This window comes from Chrysemys picta, chromosome 8 (assembly GCF_011386835.1).
Source record: "Chrysemys picta bellii isolate R12L10 chromosome 8, ASM1138683v2, whole genome shotgun sequence".
In the NCBI taxonomy this organism is placed as follows: Eukaryota; Metazoa; Chordata; order Testudines; family Emydidae; genus Chrysemys; species Chrysemys picta.
Window position 1 is genome coordinate 39,647,806 of NC_088798.1, and position 18,372 is coordinate 39,666,177.

The window sequence follows — 18,372 nt, forward strand, 5'->3', positions numbered from 1 at the left end:
TACAGTGTTAAATACCAAGATTGTGATTTTTCAAAGCTATCTAAGGGAGTCCCCACTTCCTATTAATTAGTGATGAAAATTGGGCATCCAAATCCCTTGAATGTCTTTGAAAATCTCAGTGTCATGGTTTACAAATCTTGTTTTAGCCATGTTAAAATTAAATTCACCTATATTTAATGAGAACTTATATTTACACAGCACATTTTATCCAGAGGGATTCCAAAGTATTTCACAGACTGCACACCTCATTCCGCTTTCACATGCGCATGTGATTCTCATTGAAGGCAGTTCTAGGTGTTTCTAAGGGAGCACTCTTGTCCAAAACCAATATGGACCTTGGGTGGAAATGTCAGCTGAAAAAAGCCTCCGAATCAGTGCCCAATAATTTAGGGCAATGCAGCCAAGTGGTCTGACCCTTTAAGGACCTGCAAAGCCAGCGAGTAGCAAACCCTGATCTAAGGAGAAGCCCAGCAGGCATGTGTTGGGAACCAGCTAAGCAGCAGCTAATGACTGTCTCTGATTCTCAGCTGGAAGACATAAGTGGTGACCTAGCTCTAGAAGGAGAGGAGGAGGGCTAGGAGGAACAGTTTCCTTAGCAGCAGCAGAAGGCTGCAATGAGGCAGGCTGGCCCTGTGGTCTCCCTGAGGTTAAGGGAGTGCTGTGAACCTTGAGGTACTGGAGGGGGCAGAGGACCCAGCCATATCAGTCCAGAACATGACTGACTGTCCGAGCTTGTGGATAGCTTCACCCGACCACAAAAACAAATAGGAAAAAAAAAACCTAACAAAGGACCACACTGGAAATGTAGGCAGGAAAAATGAAAGACTAATCGGCTATTTGTAATATTTTACTTTTGTACTAGTGCCAAGGTGGAATTTAGGATAGTCACTTAATACATGATTAAATATGTGTACCCAAGTTGGCATTTGGCCAGGTGACAGGTGTTAGCACTCCAGACTTTTAAAAAAAAGGTCATAGTTTCTTTAATGGTCACAAGTGCTTATGACCTTTGTTTTGGGTCTAAGTTTAAAGATTCCAACTGGCCAGTACTCTCCAACATCAAGCTGGGAGATAGATGCAATAATTACTAAGAAGGAAAGGGATCATCCATTGAGTCAACAACACCACTTCTTCCAGTGTCAAAGTTTTTCTTGGAAATTTCCTGTTTAATTACTAGTCAAGTTAAACCCTGCTCAGTTTATGAGATTTGATCATATCACAGCCCAAGGTCATATGACTGCAGACATTGATGCTAATGGTACTTATGAGCATGTACAGTACAGAGCAGAGAAAAGAGCTTGCAGCACCAATTTTAAAACTGGTTTTCAAGAGATGACACTCTACATGTGATAACTGATCCTCTTTACAGAAAGGCAACTTGTTACTTTCACATTTTAAAATGAACAATATAGGTAACTGTTTCATTTGCTGCAGTGTTGTACATGAAAAACTATTCATCTTCAGTTACATGTAAAAAGCTGCATATGGGAATGTATTTTCATATGCTGAAAAGCATGAAAAGGTAATACACTTAAAAATGAAAGGATGTTGTATTGTACCTGGGGACCTGGGTCGCCACTTTCTCCTTTAATACCTGGTGAGCCAGGCCCGCCCTATGTAACAAATGTAAAATACAGTGAGTTTAGTTATCCAGCTTAAAGTTTAACTGGATAAACTGTTAGCTATTTCTAGAAATTAATTACAGAAAATAAAAGCTTTTTCCATTAGCTATTATGAAACCATCCTATGCAATTACAGTACCTGAAAGATCATTTTGTAAAGGTCTGACAAACTTGGAGCCAAATCCTGGTCTCATCAAAGTAAATGTTAAAACTCCATTGACTTAAATGGGACCAGGCATTGACCATTGTGTTCTAAATTAATGTTTGCCAGGTAAATATCAGCTCAGTAAGAACATGAATCATTAAAACATGTCTGCTTCAAGGAGGAGACAGCAAGACCTGAAAGTGGATCTTTGGCATCCTTGTGCAACTGTAGAAATAAAGCACAATCTGACTGCCTGATCCAAACCTCATGGAAGTCAATAAGGGTATGTCTACACTACGAAATTAGGTCGAATTTATAGAAGCCGGTTTTATAGATATCGGTTTTATACAGTCGATTGTGTGTGTCCCCACATAAAATGCTCTAAATGCATGAAGCCGGCAGACCGCATCCACAGTACCGAGGCTAGCATCGACTTCTGGAGCATTGCACTGTGGGTAGCTATCCCACAGTTCCCGCAGTCTCTGCCGCCCATTGGAATTCTGGGTTGAGATCCCAATGCCTGATGATGCAAAACAATGTCACGTAGGGTTCTGGGTACATGCCGTCAGGCCCCTCCCCCTCCGTCAGAGCAACGGCAGACAATCGATTCGCGCCTTTTTACCTGGGTTACCTGTGCAGACAACATACCACGGCAAGTATGGAGCCCGCTCAGCTCAGCTCAGCTCACCATCACCATATGTCATCTGGGTGCCGGCAGACGTGGTACTGCATTGCTACACAGCAGCAGCTAATTGCCTTTTGGCAGTAGACCGTGTATTACGACTGGTATCTGTCGTCGTCGTACTCCAGTTCAATCATAGGCACCTGGGCAGACATGCTTTGTCTCCTGGAGACTCAGTCCTGCCGGCAGTCCTATTGAACCGTCTTGACGATCGCGGCTAGCAGTCGTAGTACAGTATCTTCTGCCAAGCACCCAGAAGATGCCGAGGGCTATCAGTCATGCTGCACCATCTGCTGCCAGCTTAAGATGTAAAAAATAGATGGACCAGATTTATTCTGTATTCATTTGCTTCCCCCTCCCTCCGTGGTCACCTGTGCTCTCCACGCTGGGCAAACAGGAAATGAAATTCAAAAGTTCGCGGGGCTTTTCCTGTCTACCTGTTCAGTGCATCTGAGTTGAGAGTGCTGTCCAGAGCAGTCACAATGAAGCACTGTCGGATAGCTCCCGAAGGCCAATAACATCGAATTCCGTCCACACTACCCCAAATCCGACCCGCAAAGGCTGATTTTAGCGTTAATCCCCTCGTCGGAGGTGGAGTAAAGAAACCGGTTTAAAGGGCCCTTTAAGTCGAAAGAAAGGGCTTCATCGTGTGGACGTGTCCAGGCTTAATTCGATTTAACCCTGCTAAAGTCGACCTAAACTCGTAGTGTAGACCAGGGCTAAGAGTCTTCCCATTGGTTACAATGATCTTCTGATCAGGCCCTTAAACATGTGACAAATCTGTATACCTATATTTCTACATTGTTATAGCATCAGACAGATAGACACAGAATACACTCCTTGCTTATTATTTACTCTGAAATTGTATCTCATAGTATTATTCTGGGGCTTAAAAACAGCACTATACCAGATCCTCAGCTGGAGTAAATCAGAGTTGCTAGGATCTGGCCCAACATTTTTCACAATCTGTTTGCTTTTTCCATTAATATTGGTTACACTGAAAAACATACCAACATAATTCAAAAAGAGTAACCAACAGAGTATACAAATAGAATGAAGCCTACTAAGAAGCATAAAGGAATTGGTGCATTTCTGACTGAACACTGGTAACACTGTGAATGCTAACACTTAATATAACTACAACTCTGCTATGCTAAGAAAGTGTTTTTAATAATAGATTTAATATGATTCTTAATGTATTTAATTGGTGTTCTCACAATTAAATTAGCAAAATACATGACAGATTAAGGCCAAGACTTCCAAAAATGACTAGTGATTTTGGGAGCCTTGTTTTTTCATTGTTCAACTTGAGACTTGTTCAAGGGGCTTGATCTTTCAGAGCACAGGTGCTCTGCAATGTTTGAAAATTAGATCCTTTTTCAGATATTTCAAGGTTAGATATCTAAAATCTGAGGCACCCAAAATTACTAGTCACTTCTGGAAACCTTGGCCTAACATTTTGCCAGATCAGAAGAACTGGATTTCTAGAGCCTCCTGGTGGCTTAGTGGCAAAATAGCTATTAATGTGGTTCATTCTCTAGCCTTTCCATACAAAGAACCACCAATGCTTCTAATATGTAAACTGTTGGTGGTATGTAGCCAGGACTATCAGAAAATAGAACAACATACTAGCAATCTTGCACCACTCTTTACAAATAGATTCAGTGTTACCACAGTTATATAATGGTAATGCCAGTATGTACTGAATGCAATCTTCTAGTCTCTTAATTTACACCAGTGGAAATAGGGTATCAGTTGGTTTGTTACCTTGCACCAATTTATTCTGATTTATTATAAATGTAATGGAATTTGCCTAACTGTGATCAACCAAAAGTCTGTGGGTCAAGTTCTCTGCTGACAGACAATGGCAATGCCATTGACTCTGGGAGAGTTATGCCACTGAAGAATTTGCCCCTGTGTATCTGTTTCAAAGTTACAATTAAAGCCCAATGATTTTAGCTGAAATTGTTTATTTATTTGTTTACTTTTATTGACTGGGACTCAGCTGAAACCACTCAGTTTTATTTAGATAGACAGAAAGTGCCAGCCCTTGGAACTGAGCTTTTGGGGTTCAGCATAACTTGGTGAGGAAGGGGTCCTTCGCAGCTACATGATGCTGGGGCCACAGGGTACCAAGCCACCCCAAGGTCCAATTTACAGTTGTGGCAAGATTACGCCAGCTGCCAGTAGACTAAAGGGCCATTGCAGCGGCCAAGCATCACTGGTGTATGAGAGCTCCCAGACAGAGCCCCATTCTCTCCATATATACCCTCACCACTATGTGCTGGGTCATAGAGCCACTATGACATTTTTATGCACCCTGGGATTTCCTTGTTCACAAAATGAATCCTTAGGGAGTGCAGTTAAGACAGCTTTTTGGCTACATTGTGGTACTAGAACAGTGACTCTCCAACTTTTGTACTGGTGACCACTTTCACATAGCAAGCCTCTGAGTGCGACCCCCCCTTATAAATCAAAAACACTTTTTTATATATTTAACACCATTATAAATGCTGGAGGCAAAGTGGGATTTGGAGTGGAGGTTGACAGCTCGCGACCCCCCTGTGTAATAACCTCATGACCCTCTGAAGGATCATGACCCCCAGTTTGAGAACTCCTGTACTAGAACAATATATGGCAGCAGTATTAAGGTTAAGAGCCTGGACTGTGGATTCTATAGAAGATAGATAAGATGTCATTGTCCATTTGCCCCTCCTACCTGCTGATCAATACTTCATCCAGTGAGCTATGAATTAGGGAGGGAGATGATGACAGGAGGGGGAAAAGGAGGTAGAAAGATGGGGCAGGGGAAGTGACTTAACAGTGATGTCACAACGTTACCACTCAACAATGAGCTGTTTCTGAGGAAGCACATAAAGGCAGCGAGGGGCCAAAAAAGATGGAGGAAAAGTGTTTGTACTCCTGATGTTACAATTATACCACCTCATGAATGTTTCATGGATACCTGTTCTACATTAATAACCTGCTTTGCTATTAAATAACATTAAGCATATTTTTGTATATATTTTACAACTAGATGTGTGTTTTATGTCATTACGAGAGCTAAACTTTCTCTTTGTACTGCAGTTCACCCATTGTTTTTCAAAGCACATTGTTAAAATATAGCAGTTAGCGATCACTATAATCACAAAACAGGCAAAATATCTGCCAATTTAGCCATGCCAACAAAGCAGACTAAATACTGCTTTCCAAACTAAGTGAATCCCTTCCAAATTTGTATGCTATACTTACTCTAGAGAAAAACCCTACTGTCTGGCTCCAAGAGGATAAATATAATCACCTGAGATAATTTTAGAAAAGACTTGTTTTCTACAAAGCCTATAATCTTGGTTCCAGCAGTTATCATTTTACGTTGTTGTTACTATACTTAAAAGGCTTTTTGAAACATGGTAAATGCTAAATTACAGCATTTTGTGGATTATTTGAGTCTACAATGTATCCCATTACCTAAAAGAGGAAATTACAATTACAAGATTGGTCAGGTGATTTACAAAGTGCAGAGCCTCCTACCTGATTTTCCACTTTTCTCACATGTGCTATACTTTTAAAATGCTGTGTAGAGATAACAGTGGCAAATGTACTGGTGACCTAAGAACTATTTGATATGCTTGCTGTTAAAAAGCTGTGACTTTTGTTCCCTGAAGACTGGATACTGAACTCCGAACATTTTTACAACCACAGAGACAGTAATATCCTGCAAAATCATTCAATATTAGTCTGTGAGCCAAATTCAGCCCTGAAGTAAATAGACACAACTCTCTTAGAAGTCAATAGGAGTTGTGTCAATGTACAGTACTGACTTACTTTACCTACGATGAAAAGGTAAGATTATTCTGCAACATTCCCTTTCAGTTCCGAATATTTACCATAATAACACCCCGAATACTGAAAGGTGTGGTTATCTAACTGCACAGGCTTATTTAGTTATATAAGGCATTCACAAGTTTTAAAGTGTACTTTATCCATACATACAAAATATTACATTAGCTTACAGGCTGAACTTCAGACCCCTCAAAAGAATATGGACTCAAATTCTGGCCTTAATTATACCAATGAAGTCCCCAGTCAAATCACTTTTATTGCATGGGTGTAAGTGAGGCAGGAATTTGGACCATGCCATTTTAATACTTGTGTATTCCATTTTTTATCCTTGTTTTGTTTAACATACCACAGGACCTGGTCTTCCAGTGAGTCCCATGGGGCCAGGTGGCCCTCTCATAGCGATCTGTTAAAAAAATAAAAAAATAAAAAAAAACATATTTCAAGGGGAAACTACAAAAATTATATAATATTCATTGCATGGCCAGATTATTAGTAATTAATTCATGCTAGTGGCTGGTGACTAAGGTTAACTGCATGTTCATGAGTAGATGTTTATTTTGCTGAGCTTAGCAACTAGCAACCCATATTAAAAAGATTGTGTGTATTAAGCTGTCACAAGTGTGATGCATAAAATATATTACTCAGCAATTGTCAGTAACTGTTTACTAAATGAGACTATAACAGACTATGCATACAAATTTATACTAAATTTGTCCTCCACTCCCATAAAATCAGTATATTTTCAGTAGGAATAAACCACTGGTAACCCTAAGAACTGGATGTCTGTCTTTGCAATTAAGAAGTGTTCTTCTATTGGACTAAAGAAGACACTTTAGTATTTCAAGCCACTCTCTTCTGTGCTATCCCACACTGATGATTGCTTCTATCTCTCAATTAAACCATTTGGACCACACAGCGAGAATGAAGCATGATGGTGTCACCATACATATACACATTCCAGAGGATATATTACACTTTCCAGAATTAATCAAGGGAAGACAGACAGTAAACTGATTTGGACAGTTCATCAACCTGTCATCCCAAATTCCTCCACAACTCCGGTCAGATGCTCTGCTGCCGTGGCAAACCTGTGAAATCTGTTGTCTTCACTCCCACAGTTCTCATCTTAACATTCATGTGTGAATCAATGTCTCACATGTGTGGGGAGTGAATATGTGTGTGTTAATATATAATATTCACGACTTATTGAAACGTTATTTTTCATTTCTACTTTCAGTACTTCACTCAAATGTCTATATCATCTGCATCTATCTCACGTTTTCTTTTTCTCTCCCCGATATATACATTGTATAACAGGCAACTTCACACAAGTCTCCTCCGTATTTGCAGCTTTATTTTTATTCCAGTTTAACATTCTTACCCTCGCCTGCTGAAGAATAGCTTGGGCTTGAGCTTCTTGAGCTGAGATTGTTGGGCCCTTCTCACCATCTCCACCAAAGCGGAACTACAAATATCACACGAAGAAAAAGAATTCACAATTAGCCAAGTTAGAAATATACTTGTTCATTGCAACTACAGAAAGTGCTGCTTAGGGTATTGGGCTAGATTCTTTACTCCACTTTTAATCTGGTGTCACTTCATTAAACTTCAGCAGAATGTAAAATAAGACCCCTGGTTCCAGTATGAATATTAAGTTACCATCAACAGAATTTGAGGCCAGTTCTGCTCCCATATAAATAAAAGGTAACATTTCTGTTGATTTCACTGGAATCCTTTTATTTTCATTTATACAATAGGCCATTAAAATGCCACATAGGAAACCAGAATGGATTCCTGTTTTATGCCAAATTGTACTAACGATGAAATGCCACCAAAATCAACTAGTACCATGTAGCAAAAGCCAATACAACTTTAGTTAGTAGTAGGAGAAATGCAATTCAATTGATGTTAAGATTTGATATTAAAACAGTTTGAATTCTTATTTAGAAGCCTTGTGTACATCCATTTAAGTTGAGAACTTAGGAAAGGACATAAACTATTCCACATCAGATATCAAATATTCTTCTCTAGATAGATACAACTGATATTGTACATCACATAACATATAGAGAATATGTAAAGCAGTCTAATCAGTCTAATTTGTCTAATTATAGCAATTATACACTAATTAATAAATATACTAATTATAGTAGATATAAATGTTAACTGGAAAATGGTTTATTTCACTATTCTCAATTCTCCAAATTTAGTGTGTCCTGAATGTGGTGATCAGATTACTTTGTGGTGCCAAAACATGGGACCAGATCAATCCCATCTTCTGTCAACTTCTGACTTTCTCCAAATTCAGTTAAATTGCCTTCTTAACAGAGCCAATTTTAGCATTTTTAGCCTGGTCATGAAACAATTTTTGCTGCTGCTCCAAGTATAAATGATGTCTCTCCACTGCAATCACATCATTATGCAGAAGGAATGGTTTGTGGAAGGGCCAGCAAGCTGATTCTATGGGGCACCTACAAATGAAGTGATCTTTTATTACTTTTATTAATTTTTATTATTATTATTTATTGAAATGGGAAAAGGATCATCAAAATTCTGCCCCCAACACCCCTGTTTCCTGCTGCAGAAGTGGAGCCCCCTCTTTGTGTTGGTGTTCAAGTAGAATTGTCAACATTTACAGTAATAACAATCATAATTAATTAATAATAATCAAGTTGGAACTGCCCAAATTATCCAGGGGCAGCTGGGGCCCATTAGCATGCCTGTGTGCATTCTGGTGAATTCAAGCACTATGTAAGATGATGGATACCTGCACACCACACAGGGGGGCATTTGCCCATGTTACAGATGGAGAAGCTAACACTGAAACATTAAGTGATTTAATTAAGTCCTTGAGATAGTCACTGTTACTGCAAAGATTAGAATGCAATACTGCCTGGTTCTTTGTCCTCTGCTTAGTCCATTAGACCAGTGCAGGGTGCTGGAACAATTTATATAGTGGGGTGCTGACAGCCATTGAACCAAACTGTAAACCCTGTATATAATGGAAACCATTTCAAGTCAGGGCGTGCTGCAGCACCTAAGTTTTTCATGCTAGTGGACAGAACCATTGTACTATGAGAATACACTGGCTGCTCAGCAGTGTAGCTAGTGAAGGTGCAGAAAGTAAACAGGAAGGAGATTGTGGCAGTCAGCAGTGAAGGTGTCAGAAGTGTCCTGAGCAGTAATGATCCTCACAAATGCAAATTTATTTGTGTACCTTCCAAAACTAAGGGACGCATTTGATGGATCCAAGCCCTGAGTGCTATAGTGGGGACCATGAACAACCTGTGATGTTCAGGATAATTGCAGTGACATACTTTCAACTTTAATGACTGATTTATGTATTCAAGGCTTACTTTGCAAGGAAAAGGGCTAAAAACATTTTTTTTTAATAAAAGCTGAGATTACCCTTAATATTTAGAGGTCCCCTTTATAGTAAGAGGGTGTTATAAAATACATACTCCTATTGTATCTTACTTTTTTGTTAGGCTTTTTAGACAAGGATAATTTTTAAGAAAACTCCCATTATTGGTGCAGCTTCACTGGTGCTAGCAATGGTGGGACCACTGGTAGACAGCCCATCAGCATTTTTTTCATCTATGTTCAGAGCAGGGTTAGATAACACAGTGGTAAAAACACCAGCCATTGGTCTGTACAAGCATACCAACTCTTCCTAGCAAAGCTGGAGCTACACCAGTGATACAGAAACAGTGAGAGGTTTCCCTGAAATCTTTGATGTAGATAGTCTATTGAATAATGCAGTCCAAGCTGTGCTTAAGGCACTAGAAGGCCTGATTTCAGTTCCTCCCTCCACCACAGACATCTGGTGTGGCATTGGTAAGTCACTCAGGACCAGATTTACACAGATCTAAAGATGCAGAGAGGGGTGCCTAGTGGGATTCACTAAAGTGTCTGAGCAGGTTGCCTATAGCTGATTTATTCCATCCTTGCCACACCTAATAGAACACACTGTTAAAAGTATGAAGTACCCTTCTCTGAAAGAGTGACTAGAGTTGAAAGAATAACTTGTGAATAATATTCCTGGGGAATAATGGTATTTTTATCAAATAATTATTGGTGAATAAATGTTTCCATCATTCTACTAATGATATATTAGCAGAACTATACTGCAGGTGCCAGCTCAAAACACAGCTCATTATAATAACTTTTCACCGATTGTTCTCCAAATAGAAAATAAACTTTCCACAAGCTTTCTTTCCTCATTCTTACTAACCAGTGATATAATTCCCAGATATCCAGCAGCAACTACAACCAGTAAACACTTCTATCCATCACATCTTACCAACTGTACTTCACTGTATTTGCAATCTGTTTATTAATTCCTGTGACGGTAGCTGCTGCACCTTATAATGATTTACACTGATATATTGCCGTTCACACCAGCATACTATACTAGTTTTGGGCTTGTGCCTGCTCCTGAATCCTGTGGAGTTTTGCTATGGACTCCAGTGGAAGCAGGATTGGGTTGAATATGTGTGCACACCAAAGGTCAATCTTGAAAGGTGCTGAGCATATTATGTCAATGAGACTTGAAGGCAGGAAGCATACATTGGTTTTGGCTTTCAGGTGTGCCACACCCAAATAATTTGAGACAAGTAGTGGAGAATAATACCATTGACAATTGAAAATTATAAAGGTGTTTTAGCAGGCATAGTGCAATCACCCAGGTTTAAATTTGGCCAGGAAAACCAGGACTAACACTTTTTCTCTTGTGACAATTAGCAAGTGATCTTCAAGGATCACAAATGTTCAGAACCTCTGCTGTACATCTCTTTCCAAAGACAGAACGTGCTGTAGAACAGGAGATTTATTTTGTCTTTTTAATTCATTCCCTTCTTTGGAAGCAAAAGCATTATTTAATATAAGTTTGACCACTCTGTAACCCTAACAGGACTTACCGGCAACATTAACATGGTACCTGGGGGACCAGGTAAACCATCAGCACCTGGAAGGCCAGGACGCCCTGATGGGCCCTGTGAAATCAAAAGGAAATGGAGATTAATTAAACACATCTTGCTAGTTACAGGGCCACATGTATTCATCCTTGTAGGCTGTGAATACATTTCATATGTGTTTAAAAAAAACTATCCTAAGTGGCATAAGCTAAATTTCTAAATGAATCACTTTGTAATGCTAAAGAAGTAGGCTTTGATGCAGCACCAGGATATGCTAGTACCAATCTCTGCATTCATATGGAATTCTAGTGAAATGATTAGGACTTTACAAGGGTAGACCCCAGTGCAGAAACATGACCTTGATGTGTCTATTGTGAGAGCTGTTTCATGTAGAATTTTACTGATCACTTACAACTTTATAATAAAATTGCTTGGGGTGATATTCCTTTTGCTTGTAATCATGTTAAGTTTCTGAGTTACTTTATCAGTTTAAATCCATAAGGATATATGGAATTATTAAATCTATAAGAATAAAGGTTGAAGAAAAATGCTTATGCCAGTCCGTTTTCTACATGTAGTGTATGGTATGATTTAGAATTCTAACAAAAATGTCTAATTATTCAGTGAACAGTTGCTGTATTCTCAGTGCCTCCCAGAAACAAATATTTCATGAACATGCTAGACTTTTCAGTAAACTGTCACTGGTAAAGCTGAGTGATATTTATTTCATGTCTATTGCAATAGAAAATTTTCCTGAACTGAATGCATTTAGGCTGTTTTAAAATTATACAAAAGGCCTGTGAAAACACTGAAGACTTAAGTAATGGTTGCATTAAATACATGACTTTAAAATGGGTTTTCTTAGATAATCATTTTAGGCATGACCACACCTTTTCTTTCAAGAACCATATCATGTAATGCTACCTAATAAGCTCATTTGTCTTTGCACCATCAAAGATCACAATATGTCCAACATAGGTCAGACAGACAGTATCCATTGTGTCCATCATTTCAGTGAGGATTTTGTTATTGTATATCATCACCTTTATTCATCTCTTCATTTCAGTGGTTTATTGTTCATACATTTTGTTTAAATATCATTCAAATTTATATCAGAGATTTGTAACTGGATTTTTATGATTATTTAATTACATTTTAAAATCATTCACACCAAAATAACACAGTGAGATTAGGGTTAGATTGATACTATAAGCTTAGAAATGCATCACAGGGACATTGCTTCTTTCTCCTGTGTTTTCACTATGTATTGCTACTTACAAAGAAATATTGGCCAGATCCTCAGCTGGTGTAAACTGTTGCAGCTCCACGAACTACACTTTAGCTACCTCAATATACACTAGTTCAGCATCTGTCCCATTTAAATCTTACAATGATTAGAGCCATATATGCCATTAATAAACTGCATAATCCATATTTTGACTTACCCTCTCACCAGGGTCACCCGGAGGACCAGTGGGACCCTGTAAACCTGGGGGACCTGTAAGACCCTATGAAAAAACAGACCATAAATGGTTATGCTGAATGACTGATTGTATCAGTGTGTTCAACTATTGTCTACACAAAATTATGTTTAAGACCCATAAATGATTATCTCCAAATAATAAGGCAGAGTTTTTTCTATATTAATGTACAGTTTTTCAAAATTCTGGGCACCCACAATTGGGCCAGATTTTCAAAAAAGTTCTCTGCACCCAGTGTGCTCCCACTGAAAACACTTGAGCTGAGATCTTCTGTAAATCTTGCCCTATTCTACTGTGTTGAGTACATTCTACATGAGAAATGATGTCTCTATTTTTAAATATGTCAATTCATAAGTACCAAAGCACAATGAACACACTGAATGCACTAAAATGAAACTATAATTAAACTATGAAAACCAAACAAAATGAGAAAATATCCACTTACTGGAGGTCCTGCTGGTCCCGCTGGTCCTTCAACAAGCATACCCTATAGAAAAAATGACACCAGACTCATTATCTTTTAGAGAAAGTGTAAAAAGCAAAGAATAAATTACAATTGCAATAAAATTAGCAAGGAGTCTTATGACATTATAATCCTTATGTTTTCACTTCCATACCCATCTGTTTGTTCTCATCAAAGCACAACAAATCTTCTCTCCATAACTACTAAGGTTAACATTTTCTCTCAGGGACTATAATTTGTACTTTTCAATGCATCCATTGTAGTATATAAAATAATTGCACAGAAGTTTCCTAAATTACCCTAGGCAATGTCACACTTTCTGTGCTACCAATTTTCAAGAAAAAAACATTAGCAGAATAGGCACAATGGTAACTCATATATGCTGATTTAACATTATCCTGGTTTTGTTCCATTTTATGCAAGGACAGTTTTGCTGATGGCTTCTGAGGTACAATTAGGAAGGAGCTGAACTGTACCTTATAGTTCTCCAACTTTAAAAGTGGGGAAGACTTACAGGTCTTGACGATCTTGAATTACTTGCTTCATGGAGTTATATGCCTGCCTACACACACACACACTTATGATATCATCCAGAACCTTCTCCTGAAACCATGTTTTTGGTATCAAACAGCTGCTCTGAGGGTTTTGCTCCAAGAGGAAATTCAAAATGAAATATTGGTGAAGCCTCTATTACTACAGTAGAAGCTTTAAATATATTGGGTTGGCTTCAGAAACTTCCTTTTTACACATAGAGTTTTTTTAGCATGGTATGCTGTATGCAGCCTGACTCACAACTGGTTTTTTAAAAAATACTGCTAGAGAATTTAAGTATAGCAGTGGGGAATGACAGTAGTTTATAAGAACCAGATATTTTCTGGGATAATGAAGTCTGAGATTTTCCATATGTAATTGTCATTGTGTTTCATTCCTGACTTGCAACTCATTCTCTGTTACCGTATTTTACCTTTTGTGACCAGTGACTTCTAGAAACACTAAGCTCTGTGATAGTTTTGTGATACAAACTGCCATTAAAAACTAATTAAAAATTACCACACTTATTTCCACTCCAGTCAAATATATGTTTGGAGAGCCAGACTTCCAGGGGATTAAATGACAGTAGCACTCAGCTTCTGCTAGCCACTCTATAACGTTAAGACAAGATATTGCAATATTTTTTTAAAGCAGGTTTATAATATTCATCCAAACTACAATGCTACAACATAACTGTGTCTTAGTGTAAAAGCTGCTTCACTGCCTTCATTGCTATTCACAGCTGAGAGGCATTCTTTAGGCTGCTCCTTTACCATGGCTAAATGTTCACAAATTTGAATGCAGGATAAATAAGCAGAGCATCAGTATGTTGCTTCATGATGGTGCTACATGACCCTGTGCTACTGTTTTTATGTATTCATGTTACAACATCAAAAGCAAGTATTTCAGTAAACGTAAACAAATATAGGGATTTTGTTGGCAGGTCTCATGATGTGTGGGACAGTAAGATGAAAACTAACAGGAACAATTCTTCTGAGGCTATTTATTTTATGTCCATAAGAAGGTTTGGTCTGTCTTAGGGACATCATAGTTGGCCCAGTATATGGAAGAAGGAGGTGTGTCTGTGGGGCTCTTCTTTATCATTTGTGTTGCTAGTCCACAGAATAATACTGGTGATAGCACTGGGGGAGATCACATATAATATCCTGACTTCCTAGCCATAGGTGACATGGTTTGGCACTGAAATTATCTATGAAAATCCCCTGGCACTTCATAAAAGAAAATCTCCACCCATGTACTTACAGGTTCGACCACAGCTGGTTCTCCCTTCTGTCCTTTTTCTCCATAAGCACCATGCCCAGTCACCTGCCAAATGGAAAAAAATGAAAATATACATTAGGCCTAAGAATCCTGTGCACTCTGAGAAAAACAGACACTCTGTTATTTAAAACTAAAGCTGGAGTGGATTTGTGCCGTGAAAAATGTATCACAAACACAAATCTTATCAAACAAAAGTGTTAAATAGTAAAAAAACTGGAAATCACTGGAATAACAGTAATTATCTAACTAATCCTGTAGCATCTATAGCAGTAAAATTCCCAATGACTTTTTCAGTGGGACTTTGCATGAGGACTGTAGGATTAGATCCTAAAACTGTGTGTGTGTGTGTGGTTGGGGGAGGATATTATTTTTAATAAGCTTATTTTTGGCATATCACACTACAGGTGATGTGATCGTACAGAGAATGGGAGCTTCAGAAAGTCTTGTAGAGTGGCTGTACACTAAATCAAATGACTTTGGGCAGTGGTTCTCAAACTTTTGTACTGGTGACCCCTTTCACACAACAAGCTTCTGAGTACGCCCCCCCCCCTTATAAATTAAACACTTTTAAATATATTTAGCACCATTATAAATGCTGGAGGCAAAGTGGGGCTTGGGGTGGAGGCTGACTGCTTGCGACCCCCAGTGTAATAACCTTGTGACCCCCTGAGGGGTCACAACCCCCAGTTTGAGAAACCCTGACTTTGGGGATGGTTGACCCACTGTGCCAGGAGGAGGTGGGAAAATGTTCATGCTCCAAGGTTTGCAGCTGCAGAGGTGCTAGGGGTGTGTGTGAAGGCAAGAGGCTTTTGTAAAATAGCCTCTTGTCCCTCTAAGCATCCCCACATGCATCCTTACTGCTTTCTTTGCATCATACTGAGGCAGCGGAAGAAGCAGGACTAAATCTAGCCCTAGTGATGCAGTTACTGTCTTGTGGAACTAAGGCTACATCTACACTATGGGGGGGGTCGATTTAAGATACGCAAATTCAGCTACGCGAATAGCGTAGCTGAATTTGACGTATCGCAGCCGACTTACCCCGCTGTAGGGACGGCGGCAAAATCGACCTCTGCGGCTTCCCGTCGACGGCGCTTACTCCCACCTCCACTGGTGGAGTAAGAGCGTCGATTCGGGGATCGATTGTCGCGTCCCAACGGGACGCGATAAATCGATCCCCGAGAGGTCGATTTCTACCCGCCGATTCAGGCGGGTAGTGTAGACCCAGCCTAAGAGATGGAGGGAAGGGATGAGAAAAGCTGAGTTACTTGTTCTCCCACCTCCCTTGATTGTCATGGAGATAATTTCATTCCACTGGGCCCCACCTTATCACAGGCCAGCAGCTGCATTTTGTAGGGGGGTCACCGCTCCTTGGGCCATACAGCCAGGCTAGATTTCTCAGGGCTCTCTTGTTACTCAGCCAAGAAGGAACCTGCTGTTCCAGCACTGGGATGTCATTTGCCATGCCCCTAATTTAATTTCTTGTTGTCCAAATGCCATATACAGCGTCAAGTTTAATAGGGAGCAGGTTTAAAACAAATACAAGGAAATTCTTCTTCACGCAGCACACAGTCAACTTGTGGGACTCCTTACCTGAGGAGGTTGTGAAGGCTAGAACTATAACAGCATTTAAAAGAGAACTGGATAAATTCATGTTGGTTAAGTCCATTAATGGCTATTAGCCAGGATGGGTAAGGAATGGTGTCCCTAGCCTCTGTTTGTCAGAGGATGGAGATGGATGGCAGGAGAGAGATCACTTGATCATTGCCTGTTGGTCCACTCCCTCTGGAGCACCTGGCATTGGCCACTGTCGGTAGACAGGATACTGGGCTAGATGGACCTTTGGTCTGACCCGGTACGGCCGTTCTTATGTTCTTATGTAAGTCTAACAAGAGTCTGTGACTCCATGCCTTAAATGGGAAAAAGCTGGATAATGCTTACATGGCTGCTCAGATCCATCTCAAGGATGGCCAGCTTTCCCTCTGGAACATAAGAATTAGCTTCTGTGATTCAGACCTCTTTTCAGATTCAGCACAACAAAACGTGCTGGGCCCAGGTTTATGTCCTCAAAGCAGCAGAAAATAAGAAACCGATAGCATAAAAAACAAGCTAATGCCAGAATGCAGTTACGAACAGCACAAGCTGTAAACCAGAGACAGAGAGTACTAAGTTTTGTACAAGTCATGGAATTTATGATTCTCCCCTTTGCCACTGCTCTCCCCCACCAAAAAAAAAATTATCTGTTATTAACTTGAAATGTTTTCAAGTTGGAAGCATAGATTTCTGCACTGTAGAAGTTTCCAATACAATTCTTGTCTTCATCCTTGCTGCTTCTTTTGATAGGCACAGACATCCAAGGACATCACTTCATATATGATGTGCTCAAGTAATAGTCCTTTGCAGACTATGGCTCTCAAATGGTGTAAATTTGACATGACTCCATTGATTTCAACAGAGTGACTCCAGATTTACATTGATGTAACCGAGAGCAGAATTTGGACATACGTTAAAATAATAAATTAATTTAACTTGTAACATAAATTACATATGATAAATGTAATTCTCCATTTATGCTAAAATTTTATGCTACAATTTAGTCTACTTTTTTATTTATTTCTGCAAGCTAGGCCCTTTGAACCTTTTTCAACACCTTACAGATTGAACTTCTCCATTATGCTCCAGCTCCCTCGATTTTTTTCTGTCTTTTGCTTATGATCATTCTAGCTACAGAGTGCTGTATATGGCTCTCTCTAGATCTGTCAATACTCTACTGAATTAGCCAAAAGTTTCTCTGTACAGTGAAGTCTTGCAGTCCTTTCTCAGAGCAACTGACTGCGCTGTCTCCACAACATGGGAGTGCAGGTAACTAATCAAGTATCAAAGGGGTAGCCATGTTAGTCTGGATCTGTAAAAGCAGCAAAGAGTCCTGTGGCATCTTATAGACTAACAGACGTATTGGAGCATGGGTATGCTTTTACAGGTCACTAATGTATATCTCTGTGGTGCGTTTCCATGACACTATAACACTGGTCCATTCCTGTATCACTTTGTGGATAATTTCACTTAAACTGAAATATTTTGGGACAAATTTTCAAAGAGTTGAGTTGTTTGCAATTGTATTTTGCAGTCGGAAATGCAGGCACAGATCTGAGTACTGGTGCCTCTAACAAACTGATTGTGGGTACAGATCAGATAATTAGAGGAAAAAGTACTCAGCTTTGCATCTGCCATTCTTGGATATGCCAAGAGCACCTGCAAAAACGTGGAGGCTGAGTCTCAGTTTTTTGGAAACTTATCCCTTTAGCACAAAGCTATGAGTCATTAGAAAGACACCAAAACTCTGATACGACAATATGACTTGGTAGGAAAGGGGGAGATTTTCAAAGTTCAGTAAGGAACTTGCTTCCCATT

At 39.4% G+C, this 18,372-nt stretch overlaps 1 protein-coding gene across 7 annotated transcripts in view; it reads right to left on the reverse strand.

Annotated features, from left to right (window-relative positions):
- Positions 1 to 18,372, reverse strand: part of COL11A1 (collagen type XI alpha 1 chain) — a 235,817-nt gene that overhangs the window by 135,578 nt on the left and 81,867 nt on the right. For all 7 annotated transcript variants that reach the window (XM_042840641.2, XM_005285451.4, XM_024101999.3 and 4 more), the window contains 7 exons: positions 14,947 to 15,009; positions 13,135 to 13,176; positions 12,654 to 12,716; positions 11,212 to 11,286; positions 7,674 to 7,757; positions 6,639 to 6,695; positions 1,560 to 1,613 (listed from right to left, as the gene is read on the reverse strand). In XM_042840641.2, coding sequence (XP_042696575.2) covers positions 1,560 to 1,613; positions 6,639 to 6,695; positions 7,674 to 7,757; positions 11,212 to 11,286; positions 12,654 to 12,716; positions 13,135 to 13,176; positions 14,947 to 15,009 — 438 coding nt within the window. The remainder of the gene's footprint in view (positions 1 to 1,559; positions 1,614 to 6,638; positions 6,696 to 7,673; positions 7,758 to 11,211; positions 11,287 to 12,653; positions 12,717 to 13,134; positions 13,177 to 14,946; positions 15,010 to 18,372) is intronic.